The sequence below is a fragment of the Carassius gibelio genome, chromosome B1 (genome assembly GCF_023724105.1).
Source record: "Carassius gibelio isolate Cgi1373 ecotype wild population from Czech Republic chromosome B1, carGib1.2-hapl.c, whole genome shotgun sequence".
In the NCBI taxonomy this organism is placed as follows: Eukaryota; Metazoa; Chordata; class Actinopteri; order Cypriniformes; family Cyprinidae; genus Carassius; species Carassius gibelio.
In genome coordinates, this window is record NC_068396.1 from 22,665,731 (window position 1) to 22,684,264 (window position 18,534).

Below are 18,534 nucleotides of genomic sequence, written 5' to 3' on the forward strand. Positions count from 1 at the left end.
CAAAGATAAAAAATATTTGTCATTATTTTATCTGTTTTAAAAGAAATAAGAAAAAAAAAGATACACATTACACTATTTTACTAAACATAATATAAAAATAAAACAAAAAGTGCTTTATTCTCCGGTGCAAATGTATTTTGCAGGAGCATTCAAGAAATTGAATGAACAAATATATTTTACAAAAAAAACTGTACTGTATAGACTGATTTTGTTGTTTTATTAACGTTAAAGGAATAGTTCACCCAAAATCAATGTAACCTGTTTGTCAATTGTGTCATAGTGTTTTATTTGTATGCCATCATTTATTCACTCAAAATTTATTTTAAACCTGAATGAGTTTCTTGCTTCTGCTAAACATAAATGCTATTTTGAGGAACGTGGAAAACCAAACAGTTCCATGTTTTTCTTTTCCTACTAAGTCAGTGTGGACCACCAACTGTTTGGTTACCCACATTCTTCAAATTATTCTTTTGTATTCAGCACAATAAGTAAATTTATACTGGTTTTGGTTTAACATGTGAGTGAGTAAATAATGAGAGAAATGAAATTTTATGGTGAACTGTCCCTGCATGCTTAGTACTGTCCCTTTAACACCTGCACATCTAATATAGGCTACAGGCACGTATCCGTTTTTCGCTCAACTGTTTACTTTAATTTTAGACATAGCCAACTAAGTCTACAGTCATGGCCAAAAGTTTTGGCAGTGACATAAATTTTGTGTTTCGCAAAGTTTGCTGCTCAAGCTGTATTCATTCACAATCTTTCCAGATTACTATGCAGAGTGATCAGATACATTTTAAATAATTGCTAAATGCTTCATTGACCATAACAATTTACTTTTAACCAAAAAACTAATTTCACAGTTTTTTGATCCTGACACAAAATGACCAGCTAACATTAATTGACTAATCACATCAGCAGGACATGTGAAAGTGTGAATGAATACTAGTCAGATAAAAGCACTGTAATAGTTAGATTGTAAGAGCAGACTGGTTGCTATAAAAAGAGGGAAGAATAGCTTCCAATCATTGTGTTCTTGTTAGCAATGGTTACCTCCAAAGAAACACGTGCAGCCATCATCACTTTGCATCAAAATGGCCTCACATGCAAGGACATTGCTGCAGAGAATATTGTACCTGAAAAACCATTTACCAGATCATCAAGAACTTCAAGAAGAGAGGTTTGACTGCAGTGAACAAGTCTTCAGGTGTCCAGCAAGCACCAGGGCCGTCTCTATGGAATCGTGTCACCAGCAGTGCAGAGCTTGCTCAGGAATGGCAGCAGGTTGGTGTGAGAGCATCTGCACGCACAGTGGGGCCAAGACTGTGGGAGGTGGGCTCTCTCATAATTCTGCCCAAAACACTGCCAGGAATAAAGAGTAGTATCAAAACGTCCTGCAAGAGCAACTTCTTCCAATGATCCATGAGCAATGCATTTTCCAGCATGATGAAGCAACCACTTCACAAAGCAGAAATGATAAAGAAGTGACTTGAAGATCATTACATTGAAAATTTGGATACGTGGACGGGCAACTCCTGGGATCTCAATCTCATAGAGAATGTGTGGTCAGGCCTCAAAAGCGAGTCGACAATTAGAAGCCCACAGATCGTGATCAACTCCGAGAACTAATAAGGCAAGAATGGATCGCCATCCGTCAGTATTTGGCCCAGAAGCTAATATCCATCATGCCAGAGTGAACTGCAGAAGTTATGAAGAACAAGGGTCATCACTGTAAATATTGACTCATTATATATTAGCCTTTAAAACTTCTGATATGCTTATCATTGTTTTTCAGTAAACCATAGAAACGTGGAAAAATAATCTACAGATAATGAATCAGCAAACGTTGCAAAACACAAAATTTATGTCACTACCAAAACTTTTGGCCATTACTATATATGTAAATCTTGTGTGATTTGACAGTATTAGTGCAAAAGATAACTTAGTTTAGTAATCATTCGCTGTTTGACAGGCTTTTTTGTGCACGGTAAAAGTGTGCACGTCAGGCCAGCGCGTGAACAAAACATTTAACCAGAAAGGCAAATAATGTACTTTTGTGACTGCAAATAAGTGCAGTGTCCTGTGAGAGTAACTCTACCGCTACGTTAACACTGATGTGAACGTATGTGGCGTTGTACACTAATTCCCTTAGTCTTTGTTCTACAGCATATTGAGACGGAGGCACTGTAACATGATACTACAATATTTCTTCAAAAGAAGCGATATATACGATATGGTACGATATGACTATTTTTGATCGTGGATGATAAAAATGTCTCCACGATCAAAAATAGTCATATTGCACCGCCCTATTTCAAACCTTCTGGTTGAAGATCTAATAGCAACTGATTTAAGTCCTTTATATTTCAAAGAGTAATAGCTATATTATCCGTAGTTAATTTCCAAATTGCTTTTACAGTGTAAAATGTGTAAGAATAAAATAAAATCAAAACAGTTAGATTCCTTAAAGGCATTAAAAATCAGTTTTGCCTATTAATGTAACAGATCCTCCCTTCACATGATTTTTGCATTCTTAATGTACGAGAGGCTTTTCAGTCTAATGCAAGGTTAGCCATCTAGGTAGAAAGGGCTCATGTTGCATGTAGGTCATGTTAGTATTTATTTAGTACGTAACATTAGAGAGCCGAAGGGCCTGCCCATGACTCAAAAGTGCAACAGCTGACAGTTGTTTCGAGCCCAACCCGTTCATAACTCTGCAGCAGGCCAATGATGTTGCGGCCCCTCGGCAGACTGAAGGCTTACGTGGAAGGGGTGGAGCCTACAGGCCCTGACAGAGTCATCACAGAGCAGTGGCAGAGCATTCGGAGTACTAACTATTCTGAGTCTTACAAAGATATGTTTTTATATAATAATAAACATTGTGAAAGCCTTCTTGTTAAAATATGGGCTTTAGAAAATGATTACTTTCTTTGGAATTCTAAAAGAATATTGCTTATTGCTGCAGATTTGGAAACATGTTCCCGAACTTCAGGCTTGTCCATTTACATCAAAAGTTACTTAGAAAACAACATAATAGAATTGTGCAAAGCTGCATACATACTATTGTACAAAGCCCCTGCAAGAATTATAACACTTTGCATTTGCTCACAAATTGTTTGCATTTCCCTGAAACTTTTGCAATCTTCCACAAATATTTTGTGTTAACCCAAGAAAACTGTTGTGGGCAAACACAAAACTGGTGATGTTAATAATATATGATACAGTACATGATTTGTGTGTGTTTGAGTCAAGGGCAGTGGTTTTAGCAGTTGGCTGTTTTGACTCAGGCTGGTTTATAATAAATGATTTTGTAAGTTTCTCTGGGTATAGAAAACTTTTTTTTTTTTTGGTAACAACTTATAGTTAGTAGAATGTCTAAAATGGACTATAAAAATAAGTAACTTTGCAACTACGTCAATACATTTTCACAAATTTGCAACTACATGTCTACTAACTGTCAGAGTAGACTTAGAATATATATTTTTTTTTTTCTCCTGCATTTCTGTGTTGGTCTATTCATTTCTAGGGAATACTTGTTTCAAAATGTCAGATGGCTAAATTAACCGTTTCGCCTCGGGTGATGGAATGATGACACCTTTATTGGCATTTACCGTTAAAACCCAGAATGTGTTTGTGCAAGTTTTGATTAAAGGAGATCATTCCGTTACTGGTTATGTTTGATAAAAATACATCAAATGTCCTTTATCCAATGGATTTTCTTTTCACAGATGAGAAACATCACTGAGACGCTGATGAAGCCTTTAGAACAGTTTCGGAAAGAGCACCTCGGCTCAGCAAAGGTAAAAGCATAGCTCTATCCGTCATCTCTCACACTTAGGATATTCCATTTAACAGATGGAAAACTGTAGATTTATTGAAACCAAACTTGCTTCTCGTATTAAAAATAGTATGTTCCTCCATTTCATATGTTCTCATGCTATCTTCAGGCAGAGAGAAAGAGGTACGAGAAGGAAACCGAGAAGTACTACAGCTCACTAGAGAAACTTTTGAACATGTCAGCAAAGAAGAAAGAGCCACAATTACAGGAGGTACTTCACATTTCATTCTTCCCACACACAAGATGGATGTGTAACGCAAACTATTCACAGAAATGGTCATTTCCTTCTGTATCTCCAAAATAAATCAAATAAAAATGATACTTTAAGGTCAATGGTTTGCTGTATTCTTTAGAAAAGTGTTTATTGCGCTTATTTAGTTAGGGAACTTTTGCTTTTGGTGCAGTGCTTTTTTATTTTCGATAATTGAAGTCTGTTGTTATTTATTTCTACCATATTTATAAAGCCTAAATCCCTTCTAACGCTGGGAAAGTGTAAGAGTGCAGTGTATTATCCAGCGTAAATCTTGATCCGGTGATGTTGGGGGAACATAACCTTTTATGGCATACCCATCATGCCTATATGTTGTATACACTGAGCATAAAAAGCACTGGAGTCTGTTGAGATTTTTATGGTGGGCCATTATGTTACTGCGGACCGTATGACGTGTGTTTGGGTCAAGGGCAGTGGTTTTAACATTGGGCTATTCTGAGTCAGACTGGTGTGCGTGATTCCTAGAAATGTTGAAGAACACCAGGGACTATTCAGTTATGCACAAATTTATAAGACACTTATCATGGGCCATGTTCACATGTCACTAGCCAGATATGTTTAGGGATGAGTGTTTTGTTTTGTTTATGCTGTCTCTCTCCCACCTGTCCTACATATGCAATCCAGAGAAAGGCACGCTGTTTAATGCATGAGCTTGATGATAACACACAAAACAGTGAATCTGGCAGTTTACAAGAAAAAAACAATACAAAAAAACACCTGATGATTATATCTCCATCAAGTAATGATATATTAGGAACTAGCAAATGTTACAAACCCCATTTGGGTTACACTGCTGGCATCCATTTCTCTTGTTTACAAGAAACTGTGGTTCTCGGGATGTCAGCTGCATACATTTGAGTTATTCCTGTCTTCCACATGCACCCGAATGCTTAACACGCACAGAACAACAGCTTTAGGAATTCATTCTCGCATTGAAATGTTTGTGAGATCGCCAAGGAATGTTGCTAAGAGATGTCAGTGTGATGCACTGTATTTAACTGTATTTGCTCACCTAATAACTATATTACAATGGTTGGTGTTTAGCACTGTTTACATTTCAGACAAACCTTTTCACAATTACATCATCCAAGCCTTTAATTGGTTTTCAAAAATTACATTTTCAGAATAAGGCCGTTTATTTTGTAAAAGCAGGCAACACGCGGTCAGGTAAATGCGGGACAGACAGCTTGAATTTTTCTGTTTCATCTCAAGTGTTAGAGTAGTTTTTCACGCTGTCTGTCTTTCAGGCAGACATGTCGGTGGAAGCGATGAGGCAGCACTTTCAGGAGTCGTCCCTGGAGTATGTGTGCAAGCTGCAGGAGATACAGGAGAGGAAGAAGTTTGAGTGTGTCGAGCCTGTGAGTGCAGGACCTTTTGTCCAGATTGTCATTCAATTTGATTCATTTCAACATTGTTTGCTGACTTGTTTGCAATTTAAAACATCTGGTATGCTGTCACTTATCAAAAAGAAAAATTCACTCTCAGTGCTGCTTCTCCAGAATAAATGTTACAAGTATACATTTCTGTGTATACTGTACATATACACTATTTCACAAGTATTTAAGTTGTTGTGTGTAATTTCTGCACCACTAGCAACATCAACAGAATAGCAAAAATAAGGGCTGTGTTTGGAATTAAATAATAATATCTCTTAATCATGTTGTAAGCAAATATTATGCAAAACTGATTTTAAAAAAAAGAATTCCTTTACTTATAAAATTATATCTGGACACTATGTACACACAGATAATAAAATTATAATAATATTGTCAACTGTTACCATATATACAGTACCATTTGAAAGTTTGGGATTGGTAAGATCTGTGAAAGTCTTTTATGCTTACCAAGGTTGCATTTATTTGACCAAAACACTGTTAAATATTATCACAATTTAAATTCCTATGACCCTAATATTTTTTAAATATATAAGCTGAATTTTTAGCAGCCATTACTCTGGGCTTCATTATCACATGGTCAACATTTCTTATCGTTATCAATGTTGGAAACAAACGTGATGCTTAGTATTTTTGTGGAAACCATGAAACATTTTTTTAGGATTATTTGATGAATATAAATATTAATTTGTATGAAATTAGAATTTTTGGTTACACTTTACATGTCTTATAGCCTTTATATATAATGCATTATAAAAGTAGTTTTTAATGCATCAATTATGCTTTGTACTGCACCCTACAATCCATTGTATGATCTTGTGATTAATTGTAACTGCATACATCATAATACTTATAATATTTGTTGTTCCACCTTTAAAAAAAAAAAAAGTATAACTCATTAAAATGAGTATGAAAAACAACCTACAAATATTATAATGTATTTTACATTTGTTTACAATAATTTATGAAAAGATATAATGCATTACAGTGTACATTATAAACAACTTTATTATGCATTATACATAAAGGTTTTAAGTAAAGTGTTAACTAAACTTTTTAAATGTAAAAGTCATTACTGTCACTTTCAATCAGTTTAATGTGTCCTTGTTGAATAAAAATATTAATTTCTTTAAAAAAAATTAATAAAACATTAAACATTAAAACATTGACCCCAAACTTTTGAGCTGTAAGCCTACCTTCAATCAAATGATTAAATGAAGTAGAATATTTAGTGAGAGCTGTAGGTGAGGCATGGTTACATTTGGTTCAGTCTCCACATACAAAATCCTATTATAAATATAGGTGTGTTCAAGACATTTACAAGTAGAGCAAGTATTCTAACGAGTTAATTCACTTTGTCCACACACGATTCGATAGATTGCATAAGCAAATTAGTATTCTTTATATGGAATCTTAAGCAAATATTTAACTGAAATTTACATTCACTTTTCCAGTTTATGAACACCTGTGTGACTTTCTAAGTTGCTTCGAATTGAATAATTATGACTGATTATAGAAACTCGAGAATACCCTTCCCAAAGAATATTAGTCATTTAGTAATTTCTCTAATTCCCTCTCTTTCTCTCGTACAGATGCTGGCGTTCTTTCAGACTGTATTTACTTTCTATCATCAGGGATACGAGTTGGCCAAAGACTTTGACCATTATAAAAAAGCCCTTCAAATCAACATTCAAAATGTAAGTAAAAATGTTATAATGTTTTTGACTACAAAAACTTTAGAACTATTTGTAAATGATTTATTTAATATATATTGCATTTTGTAAAAAAAAAAAATGTAATGCACATTTCCAACAACTATGAAATACTTGTTTGCCAAGTACATTAAACAGCTATAGACACACTTTTAAGTGATTCTCCAAGATTTATCAGTCTTCTTCTAGTTTACACTATTAACTTGCAGAGTGGCATGGAAAGAGAGTTAGTGAGACAGGATACAGCAGCTTTTTGAGGACCAAGGCTTCCAAGGGAAACTTAAAGGCCTTTGTTTGCATTGACCTTCCATTGTTTAACTTCTAAGTCGGAAGTTTGAGAGCCGACTTCCCTCCCCTGCCCTATTTGATTGGACCACGTCAATATCTCCAATGGTGTTTTGTTTTCAATCAGTTGTGATGGTCAGGGTCAGAGTTCTGAGGATGTATAACCTTGAAAACATGGGTCTTAGATTAGCTTGATGGGGTTTTTAGAAAGCACTTGGAAGTTACTCATCTCAGTGGATTCCCAGTTACCAGGCTCTTAGAGAATCTGTTGAACATGACTGTTGATTTTGTCATGTTTGTGCCTCTGCTTTCAGACACGGAGTCGTTTTGAGGGCACACGCTCTGAGGTGTACGAGTTATTGAAGAGAATCAAAGAGTCGCCACAGGAATACAGACAGACCAGCCCCATCAGCAGTGAGGGCTATCTTTACGTACAGGAGAAACGTACGCAAGATCAATTTTATGATGTAACGCTGGGGCGCCTGTTATCTGCTGGTTGCATTGCTGATCGTTATCGCTGTTTCCACAGGACCTCCTCCTTTCGGATCCAGCTGGGTGAAACGCTATTGCACGCTTGTCAAAGAACAGAAGATTCTACACATGAAGACGTTTGACCAGAGATCAGGCGGGAGGCTTGTAAATCATCCTCACACTTGACACATTAGTCGTGATAATGGCACTGTTCTTAAACGTGTAGCCGATCTGCTGATCACAGAATGTTCTGTATCCATTCAGGGTGAGACCGAGTCTGTTACAATCAAGTCTTGTGTCCGCAAAACCACAGACACTCTTGACAGGAGGTTCTGCCTAGACATAGAGATCACAGATCGGTATGTTGGACATGCACCCCCAGCTGTGATGGTAACTGCGAATGAATGCAATGATGCATTTCTGATTCACAAGAAATCAGGTCATTTAATTAAAGAATATTCCTGCACAAAAGTAAAAAAAAAAAAAAAAAGGCGGGACATTTGCCAAGTATGGTAACCCATACTCTGAATTGGTGCTCTGCATTTAATCAATACAACTGAGACTTAACCTGTGACCTTCGGGTTACAAGTCCGCCTCTATAAAACTGAACCCTTCTGTGCTGACAATCCTTTTCCTAACTTGGTATTCCCAGCCAATCACTTAATTATTCCTTTATGATTGTTATTAGATTGTTAGTGAAGAATTTAATTTTAGACGATAATCAAGAAAGGAAAAGCACTAGATATTTAAACCCACTCTGAAAATACTGGGTTTAACATGAGACAAATTAGATTAATTGGCGCTGAATCTCATACGTCAGAGAGTAAGGAAAATCTAAATATTTTGATCTTCCGGGATACACTAAGGACCCTCGTTAATCAAAGCCAAAGCTGACCTGGGCAGAGTGATATGATGAACGTTAATCGTGTTCATCTTGAGGCGGCTTAGTGGAATTTTTTCAATGGCACATCAGAATGTTACCAAGTTAGGAGCTGAATAAATCTCAATGTTAATATGAATTTGACTTCAAAATCTAATGTATTCCCAACTGAAAATGAGAAAATATTGGCTAGGACATGATTTTAGCTATTTGGGATTGATTAAACAGTTAATAGGCACCTAAGAGGTATGTAATGTATATGTTATGCATGTGTACATTACTCCTGTTGGAGTATTAACTCGTACATCTCAAATCATGTGCCCACAAAACAACTCTGTCTGCTGCAGAGGCATAACCTTAAAACGATAGAAAAAGATGCTTCACTTGTGTCACATTTTGATAAAACCATTACGTAGATGTCCAGACACAAATCATGCACAATAAGACCAGCAATCTACAATACAAAAGTGAGTGTGTTGAGTTTTATTTAGTTTGTTGTGTGGTTGTTTGTTTTTCTAGACCGATCACAGTACTGACGGTCCAGGCACTCTCAGAAGATGACCACAGATTCTGGATGCATGCGATGGGAGGAAAGGAGCTGGTGCGTCAATCCTTCACTTCAGCTTCCAGCAGCTCACTGGCAATGATTATCTGCTTCTCAGTTGACAAAACCTGATTAACTTTTGGAACTATAGAGCTTTAGAGCTATACTACTGTTCACAAGTTTGCGGCCAGCACTTAATCAAGTCATTAAGAGGAAATGAATCCTTTTATTCAGCATTTATTAGTGAGGTCCTGGGGATTTCTATAACAACACCCTCATTTTAGAATTGTGCTACAATAACCCCTATAAATACAATTATATACACTAACACTTGAAAAGAGACAGAAATGTGGATGTTTTTGGAGGGGTGCTCATTTTTAAATAATTTTAAACCCTTTAAAGTTTGTTAATACTATATTTATGGGGAGGATACTTTTATCAGTTGTTTATTATTCATGCAAACATTCCTATTGCCCACTAAACATGTTATTTTTGGATAGTCAAGATTACAAAAGACAAGAAGATCAAACGTGCCTCATACATATTTTGACGTGATCGACCCGGGTTCGAATCCGCCTTTTGGCAAATTTCTTTTGCACCCTTTTCAAATATCAAATCACATCAGAAAAGAAATTATGTTCAATGAAAATTAAGTGAATAATCAAAAAGTTAAGGGTGGGTGTAGGGAGGGCTTTATTGTCCCAATAAGATAGCATTCAATAAACTAATAAGTTGTTTTTGCACACTGATTTGTAATGTACTACAATACTGAAGTGCAGATAATTGCCACTATTTGCAGTAAGTAGTATAAATAGCAGAAAATCCTGCTATTTTAACATAGTGTGAATAGAATCTATAGATATTTGCACTTAGTGTAAATAGCCACTGCCTTTTTTGATAAGTGCCAGACTAATGCCATCAATGTTGCCAGATGTTGCTATTAAAATAAACAAAAATCTTTAAATAAATAAAAATAAACCACAATTATTACAAATATTTTGGAAATTAGATAAGAAAAAGTTATTGTTGACCCTAAACCGCAACTTCCTACTTTTTTAACTCTCTAAAAGTGTTAAATTTAGTGGAAAAAAAACAACGCTTATAATAGCTGGATCTGGCGCTCTTGTTCACAACACTCTGAATACTTGTTCACTTCGGAAGCATCTCGCAGCGTTCATTTTCATACCATAGAATTATACATGCAGACATTCATATGTGGAGTCTAGCAGCAAATTAGTCAATCAAGAGAACAAATTTTATTTTCAAACATGAAAATTTTACAGAGGTCCGGTGACCTCATAGCTGGCTACGCCCATGATCAAAGACGACAGTAAAAATTGTACAGTTTCAAAAAAGTTGATTTCAAATAAAATCCATTCTTTTGAACTTTTTATTTGTCAAACATTTAAACTACTATTATTGTTGTAATTATTATGATTAGTGAGAACCAAAGCAGCTTGTCAGAATGATTTCTGAAGGATCATGTGACTGTGAATACTGAAGTAATGGCTGCTGAAAATTCAGCTTTGCCTTGACAGGGTTAAATTACTGTAGTGTTTACTTCAAAGTGTTTTAATCTATGGTGTCTTGTTTGAGAAATAAATTCTGTTTTGTTTGGTGTAGTGTGTTTTATGCTGGTCCGGTTTGTGTTTTCTGATGTTTATCTCTCACACACAGATGCAGTATCTCAACCGGACACATTCACGAGAAAGAGGAAGTGAGTGAACTGAATATCAGCGCTTCAAGTTTACCTTCAGTTGTAGTGTCTTTTCACAAAAATTTTATTACTTGTATGTTTGTAATTATTGCTGGTACATAAATTGTGATGATATTTGTGTCTTTCCGTAGTTGATGCCCAGTTGGATGACGTGGGAATAAGCTTTGTGAAAAATTCAATAAATGCCGTTGAAACAAGAGGTACCTATTCATGTTTTAATATACAGAATAAAGAAATACAAAGTGATACTACAATTGAAAAAAAAAAAAAGTGAACTATCTGCTTAATTTAGTTCACGTAGTGTAGTAACACCTTTCGAACACTAGATGGCAGAATGATCAAGCAGTTTTTCCTCAGCCCACACCAACAACCTGTTTTGCTTTGTTCAGTATAATACATGAGAAGCTAAGTGTGCTCGTGTTTAGTTTCCCAGATCAGCTGGCATGTGAATGTTTTGGTGATGTTTTTATTTTCACAGGTATTAATGATCAAGGTCTGTACAGAGTTGTCGGGGTCAGTTCAAAAGTACAGAAGCTTCTCAGTTTAATGATTGGTAAGTTCACCCTTATTTGATCTCTCTAATTGTTCCTCAGATTTAGGTGGTTTACTTTGAAGCCCTATAATTGTATCTAGAGCCGGTGTCCTGTGAGTCTCATTGGCATTCAGACATTCGTCCTGTCTGGTGTCTGTCTGGACGTCCCTTTGTCCTGACCTTTAGGTGACACCTGACTCCATTACTTGCAGGCAGGCAATCAGATTTCTGTCTCTCTTCGTCTCTCTCACTTTTCCTTGATCCTACTCCGCCTCTCCCTAAAACACACGTATCCCCATCTCATGCTCTATTGTTATCTTGTCCCGTACTCTGCTTTCTTTCTTTCTTTCGCTCGCTCTCCTGCAGTCGTAGCATGAGCTGGTATCTCTCTGCTCTGAATGTTAAACGCTGTGTTGAGGCGGCCGGCTGCCTGAGCCCCTGCTGCTACATAAACTCAGCCACTCCAGAGTCTAATAGCCATTAACACTCTATACGGATCCACCGTCCTCATCTGAGAACAGCCTGAGCCCTTGTAGTTGGCTCATGAACTTAAAACCTGCCAAATATCCAGAGCACAACCAACTATCCATCTCATTTTCAAATTCAGAGCACTCATTCACACGCTCTGCAGTTGTTGGACTATATCCAGGCATTCTCTTGATTTAAAGTCTATACAGTTGTTATGTAAAGAACTGTAAGATCAGATCAGAGTGGAATGACCAGACAAAATTCCATATGTTCATTTCAAGTCAGATATAATCATAGTGCTAAATTAAAAGCTGTGTTCATTTTCTTGACAGACTTTTTCTCACCAAAGTGACTCAGGAGGATGAGCCTGCATTATGTTATATTGAGATGTCAGTAGAATGCAAACTGAGTGTTAAGATGAAAACACTGAGTGCTAATAAGATGTCTTTATTGGAGCTGTGATGTGCTCACAGATTGAGGACTCAGGTAGTTGGCTTGTCACTTTAATTTAGCAATAAGTCATGAGAGGCTGAGATTGCTGGCATTTATCATTTATTAACAACATTTACAGAACATGATCAGACTTATAATAATTTCTAATTTGAACAAAATAATCACACAGAGCCATTATATAATACATGTCACATTCCATTTTGCTTTTATTCAGAGTGGTCTAACCAGTCTATTTTTATGCTATTGTAACTTTAGACAGATTAAGTTAAGTAAAAAAGTATTAGTTTAGCCTCAGAAACTTCTGGAGGGGAAATATGCTTCTTTATTATTATTATTATTATTATTATTATTATTATTATTAACACATTTAACAGCTCATAGTAATGATGGACATTATAGAAAAATAAATACAGTTATTTTTTAACCCTCAATTCATAAAAGAAAGTTTCCAAAAAAATATTATTTACATTAATAAGAAGAATTGTTTCTTGTGCATCAAATCAGCATATTGGATTGATTTCTGAAGTCTAATGTCTGATGATAATTCAGCTTTGCCATCACAGAAATAGATTGCATTTTAAAATATATTCACTTAGGTAACAGTCCGTTTCAATTGTAGTATCTCGCTGCATTGCTGTCTTTACTGTATTTTTGATCAAATAAAGGCAGATTTCTGTTAAACTTCTTTCAAAAACATTTCAAAAGATGTAGAGATTCCAACCTTTTTAACAGTCGTGTGTCCAGGTGTTTTCCCAGCTGTCTGAGGGTTGAGGTGAGGGTAATAAACATCAGTGTTTTAAAAGAAAGCAGAACAGTGATTGATTAAATGTAAGTTTCTTTGGCAAAAAGAAATACAAATCTGTTATGTCGTCAACATTGGACTCTTATAATATGTGAACACACTTCAGTTCTGGTGTAGTATTAAATAGTGGCGTCCCATTGTCATTATGTGTTCATGCTCAAAACGGTTCAGACTGCCTTTGTTTTTCATTTTGACTTTGAATTGACATAAATAGCTAAAATTATGTACATTTGTGACTTTTCTTGTCTACTGTGTTCTATAAAAACTCACTCAGACATTACCATGGTTACAGCTAGCCAGACAGAGAGGTGATTGTCAGTGCTTCGGTTGAATTCCTCAAAAGTGTCAAAGCCCGGGGTTACAAACTCAAAGCAGATTGTTTTATGCACTGTATATGTGCCATTGTGTGTACTCTTTGTCCACCAGGAATGTATTTACAGATCCAGATTTACATGACTAGTGGTACAACAACATGATGTCTGCCCTTCATATCATCCTCTCCCTGGCCTCAGACCTTTTTACCCATCTTGCTTTCTTTATGTCTTTCTCATTGATATTGGAACTATACTGATCGAGTCCTAATCAGGTCCCTAATAAGGCAACATTATAAGTATCTTTACCATAAGTGTGTAATTTATTTCTTCACCCTTCAAATACGTTTTGTGCTTTTATTGATTGCAGCATTTTTCTGTTGTCCCAGACCATTTAAAAGTTTGGGTTCAGTAAGATTACAAGCTGATATATTTAAATAGAAAACAATTCCCTTAAATTTTAACAGTTCCACAATATTACTGTTTTTACTGTATTTTGATTCAACAAAAGGAGCCTTGTTGAGCATAAGAGACATCTTTAAAAAAAACCAAAAAAAAAAACAATTAATAATATTAATGCAAAAAAAAGATAATTGGAACTTACATTTTTTATTCTTTTATGATCGGTAGATGAGAAGAGCTGTGAAATAGATTTAGCAACCAGTGAGGACTGGGATGTCAAAACCATCACCAGTGCTTTAAAACTCTACCTGAGGTGAGTTGATACTTTCTGCATTCTGTTTCTGCTTGCAGGTAATAAACAGCGTACTGTGTGTGTGTGTGTGTGTGTGTGTGTGTGTGTGTGTGTGTGTGTATGTAAACGGTCCTTGCACTAAATGTACTGATTGTAACAGGTTAACAGGTGTATGCCCCTTCATCCTTAACCCATTTGCTTGTTTCAAAAGAAACTTTGGTGTAAAGTTAAATTTATCTGGGAACCCTCAAAAACAATGTGTGGGCGTCTTCATTTATAAATTGAATTGAATCGCAAATAATAGTATCAAGGATGAATGAGTCAGATTCACAGGGGGACACTCTTTTCAGTGACAAAATATAATTATGCCGTTTTACTCAACAGTTATTTAATACTGCGTTCAATTAATTTCAGTAATTGATGTGTCACAATAGAAGAGCACAAAGCAGCAGTGTGTGTGTGTGTGTGTGTGTGTGTGTGTTTTGAGCTTGTACTCCTCTACAAGTATGAATGATATTGTGCTGTGCTGGGCTCATTTTGGGCTAACAGTGCTGGGACATGTGCCAAAAACTGAGCGCAAGTACCTTCAGATGAACTTGGTTATCACAGTGTATGTGTGTGTTTGTGTGCTCATCTAATTTCTTGCAGTGATCAGCCACATTAATCATAGTGTTGTGTATATAATAATGCCCAATAAAGCTGATAAATCTCTCTCTCTCTCTCTCTCTCTCTCTCAAGGAGTCTTCCAGAGCCACTAATGACATACGAGCTGTATAAGGAGTTCATCGTCCCTGCAAGTAAGGTCTTTGTCCTTGCTTAGACTATATTCAAGCTATACCCAATCAATGACTTGACAAATGCCATAAACTTTGAATATGTGCATGTCAGTGAGAGAAGTGCTTATGATTTGTGAAAGTCTAAAGTGGGCTTTAATGCTTGCTGAATGTATCACTGAATTAAATTTCAGTGAAGGACTTTCAAATTATAAAAATGACATTAGCAGAGATGTGTTAGAGGAGGTTGGCATAGGTCTGAGAGGTGCTATAAGTCAATAATGGCAAGCCTATTAATGCTACATCTACCAAGGCCGAAGATGTACTAATAAGTTATTTTGCTTTTATGAGGGCCATGTGTACAGAAATATATTATATTCAAGTTTTCCTGGAGCAGCCTGGGCTTGACCAGACTTTAACCACTACACCCTGTGATGTCATTGTCAGTGTCGACTAAATCTATTAAAAATCTATTAAAATCCGAAATGGAATAAACTCTAAATATTAGATCAAAAAATGGAAATTAGAAATGATGCCTTGGCAACTAACTAAGTTTAATATGAAGTATTAAATAAAAATATTATTTATACTTCATTATTATATTTAATTAATTAATTATTTAATAATATTTATTTTAAAAAGTAATATTTTAATAGTAAAAACATAAAACCGAAAAGAAATGGAAGTATGGGAATTATATATATATATATATATATATATATATATATATATATATATATATATATATATATATATATATATATATATATATATTATTATTATTATTATTATTATTATTATTATTATTATTATTATTATTATTAAAATTAATTTAAAATAAATGTCTTTTAAATGTACAATTTATTTATATTTGTCTGTAAATCTAACTGTATTTAAGCATAAAAATCTACATTAAGCTTGAATAGGTAATAATATAGCATATTTCATGCCTTCTTTTTGTAAAGGAATTATTATTTTTTTGTCTACACAGAGAGTGCTACTCCAGAATCTAGAGTTCAGGCCATTCACTGCCTGGTTCATAAACTGCCAGAGAGGAACAGATTAGTGCTCAGTCTGGTTACCAAGCATCTTGCCAAGTGAGTGGAAACTGGTTTTTCTCTATCTTTCGATCTGTATACACAATATTTGGTGTGTACATTCTCTGGTTTCTTTCTCCAACCTTTTTACCTCTCTCGGCCTTCAGCCACTATGCTCCATCATTATTCCCAACTTTCTCCCTCATTCCATTCTTACCCTCAGTACACAAACAGGCTGCACCCTTAGAAACGTCTGTAGGCTACCAGACAGCACTCTGGAGAGAAGAGAGAAGGCTCCACGTGGACTCTCAGACCCTCCATGCTGTTTACTAGATTCAAACTTTTATTCAAGAGAAAACAAGCCCTGCCCCGCTCCTCTCCATCAAGCAACTGCCCACTTAGAGAAGAGAGTTATGCAACAGTTTTCTGTAAGAGATTAGATCGGGTTAGAGATTTCTAAATAATGTTAGCTATCATTACAAGGCTTTACCTCAGGCTTCACATTTTTATATAATGTGAATGTAAGCAAATTGAAGATAAGCGCATAATCTCCCTAACCTCCGGCAATCAGTGACTGGGCAGACGCGTCTCCTCAAAATATAGAGTGGGATTTGCTGGCAGCCAAGGAAAATTAAATTCAGGTTATCTGTCACTAAATTCCTCTTCCATCCACTCCAGCCCTCGCAAAATGCTTTAGGAGTTGGCGCAGTTGCAGACCCATCATGATGGAGATGGAGAGGGAAAAGCCTAATGTTGCCATGTTTTCTGAATTGGAATTAGAGAGGTGATTAATTGGTATCTGTGTGTGGTGTGCTCTCTTTAAATGTGCTAATCTGACTTTTTGAGACCGGTAGTTTGTTTGTGTTGTTCTGAACAAAAAAATAATAATAATAAGTTACATAATAGCAAACTCTCTCAAATGAGCGTCACCTGTTTCTCAAAATAGGTATTATAAGCCATTTGCAGAGGAAGAATTGCAGTTTGATTATGAATTATTGTGACACTGTTAGGTTCATAATGACCTACAAATGAATAATTTGTATTATCTTTTTATTGATTTATTTATTTGTCCAGAAGACAGTATAGTTACTATATTCGATATTTGACAAATTGACCTGCATGGACAGTATTACAAGTAATGAAGTCTGACTAACATTTCTCCATCTGTGAGGCTGAAAAAAGAAAAGAAAATCTTGAGTCATTCAGCATGCAGGTTTTCATTTTCACCCCTGTGATCTTTCAATTACTAAATGAAAACTTCAAAATATCTTGTTTTCAAGTTTTTGACTTTCTGCCAACCCTCTTCTTAAAGAAAGTCATTTATGTAATGGGTTTCTCCACCTCTTTTTTTTTTTCTTTTTTTCTCTATAATTAACAAGCAGAGTAAATTCAGCAGAGATATTGCAGTGAGACTGAGGACTTTATCTCTGAAGAAACTTTGTAGTGGAAGGCTACAGTAACTGCATCTAGTTTTACAAACAAATGCAAATACAATGCAATAAAACGTTCTTGCTGACATTCCCCAAAATACATCAAGTGCAGCAATGTCGATCTTTTTTTTTTTTTTTTTCAATCTTTCAAGTAATTCAATCGTAACTTCCTTTTCTTCTGTGTGTAGTGTTGCTGCCAACAGCAAACAGAACCTGATGACAGTGGCGAACCTGGGCGTAGTGTTTGGCCCCACGCTTATGAGACCACAGGAAGAAACAGTGGCAGCCATTATGGACCTTAAGTTCCAGAACATTGTGGTGGAGATCCTCATAGAACAGCATGAAAAGGTGAGACCTCTCAGACAGAGTGGCCACATCTCAAAACCTAGCCAGCTGCCAAAAATGTTGTCCAGGTTGGCAGTTCACGAGCTTTAAAGACACCACTAGCACCTCAGGAGTATCACATTATAGAGAGCAGATAATGAGTGAAATCTGTGTATTTGATTTTGAACTTTTCTAGAAGTTCTTGCCATGTTGAGGTTTGTGTACTTCTCCCTGCAGCCAGGAGGGGGAGCCATGTCTGTTTTGACTGTCCTCTACTCAGTTAGCTGTTCTTTCTGGTGGCTCAAATATAGTTGGACCGCCATACTCATTTGGATAAAATACAGGTTAAAATGCTGATTTAATCGGCTTTAGATGACAGTAATCTGGTTAATCCTAAAATGGGGTTCATTCTGGGGGACAAAGGGAGAAAGAGTGAGATTATTTCATAATCTCTAAATTATTTAGCCTACATTTGAAACCGGCTGATGAATTGCTTTCATACTATGCACAATGTTGTGCCCAACGATCATATTTCAGTTTGGTAATTAAAAATAAACACTGGCATCCATTAATCACTTTGGCTGATTTGATATTTACT

General features: G+C 35.8%; 1 protein-coding gene across 1 annotated transcript in view; it reads left to right on the top strand.

Annotated features, from left to right (window-relative positions):
* Positions 1 to 18,534, top strand: part of arhgap10 (Rho GTPase activating protein 10) — a 65,405-nt gene that overhangs the window by 27,073 nt on the left and 19,798 nt on the right. Inside the window, exons 4-18 of the mRNA XM_052547058.1 lie at positions 3,729 to 3,800; positions 3,948 to 4,049; positions 5,357 to 5,467; positions 7,096 to 7,200; positions 7,815 to 7,944; positions 8,030 to 8,136; positions 8,236 to 8,330; positions 9,371 to 9,452; positions 11,073 to 11,112; positions 11,244 to 11,312; positions 11,591 to 11,665; positions 14,309 to 14,393; positions 15,111 to 15,169; positions 16,137 to 16,242; positions 17,801 to 17,960. Coding sequence (XP_052403018.1) covers positions 3,729 to 3,800; positions 3,948 to 4,049; positions 5,357 to 5,467; positions 7,096 to 7,200; positions 7,815 to 7,944; positions 8,030 to 8,136; positions 8,236 to 8,330; positions 9,371 to 9,452; positions 11,073 to 11,112; positions 11,244 to 11,312; positions 11,591 to 11,665; positions 14,309 to 14,393; positions 15,111 to 15,169; positions 16,137 to 16,242; positions 17,801 to 17,960 — 1,398 coding nt within the window. The remainder of the gene's footprint in view (positions 1 to 3,728; positions 3,801 to 3,947; positions 4,050 to 5,356; positions 5,468 to 7,095; positions 7,201 to 7,814; positions 7,945 to 8,029; positions 8,137 to 8,235; positions 8,331 to 9,370; positions 9,453 to 11,072; positions 11,113 to 11,243; positions 11,313 to 11,590; positions 11,666 to 14,308; positions 14,394 to 15,110; positions 15,170 to 16,136; positions 16,243 to 17,800; positions 17,961 to 18,534) is intronic.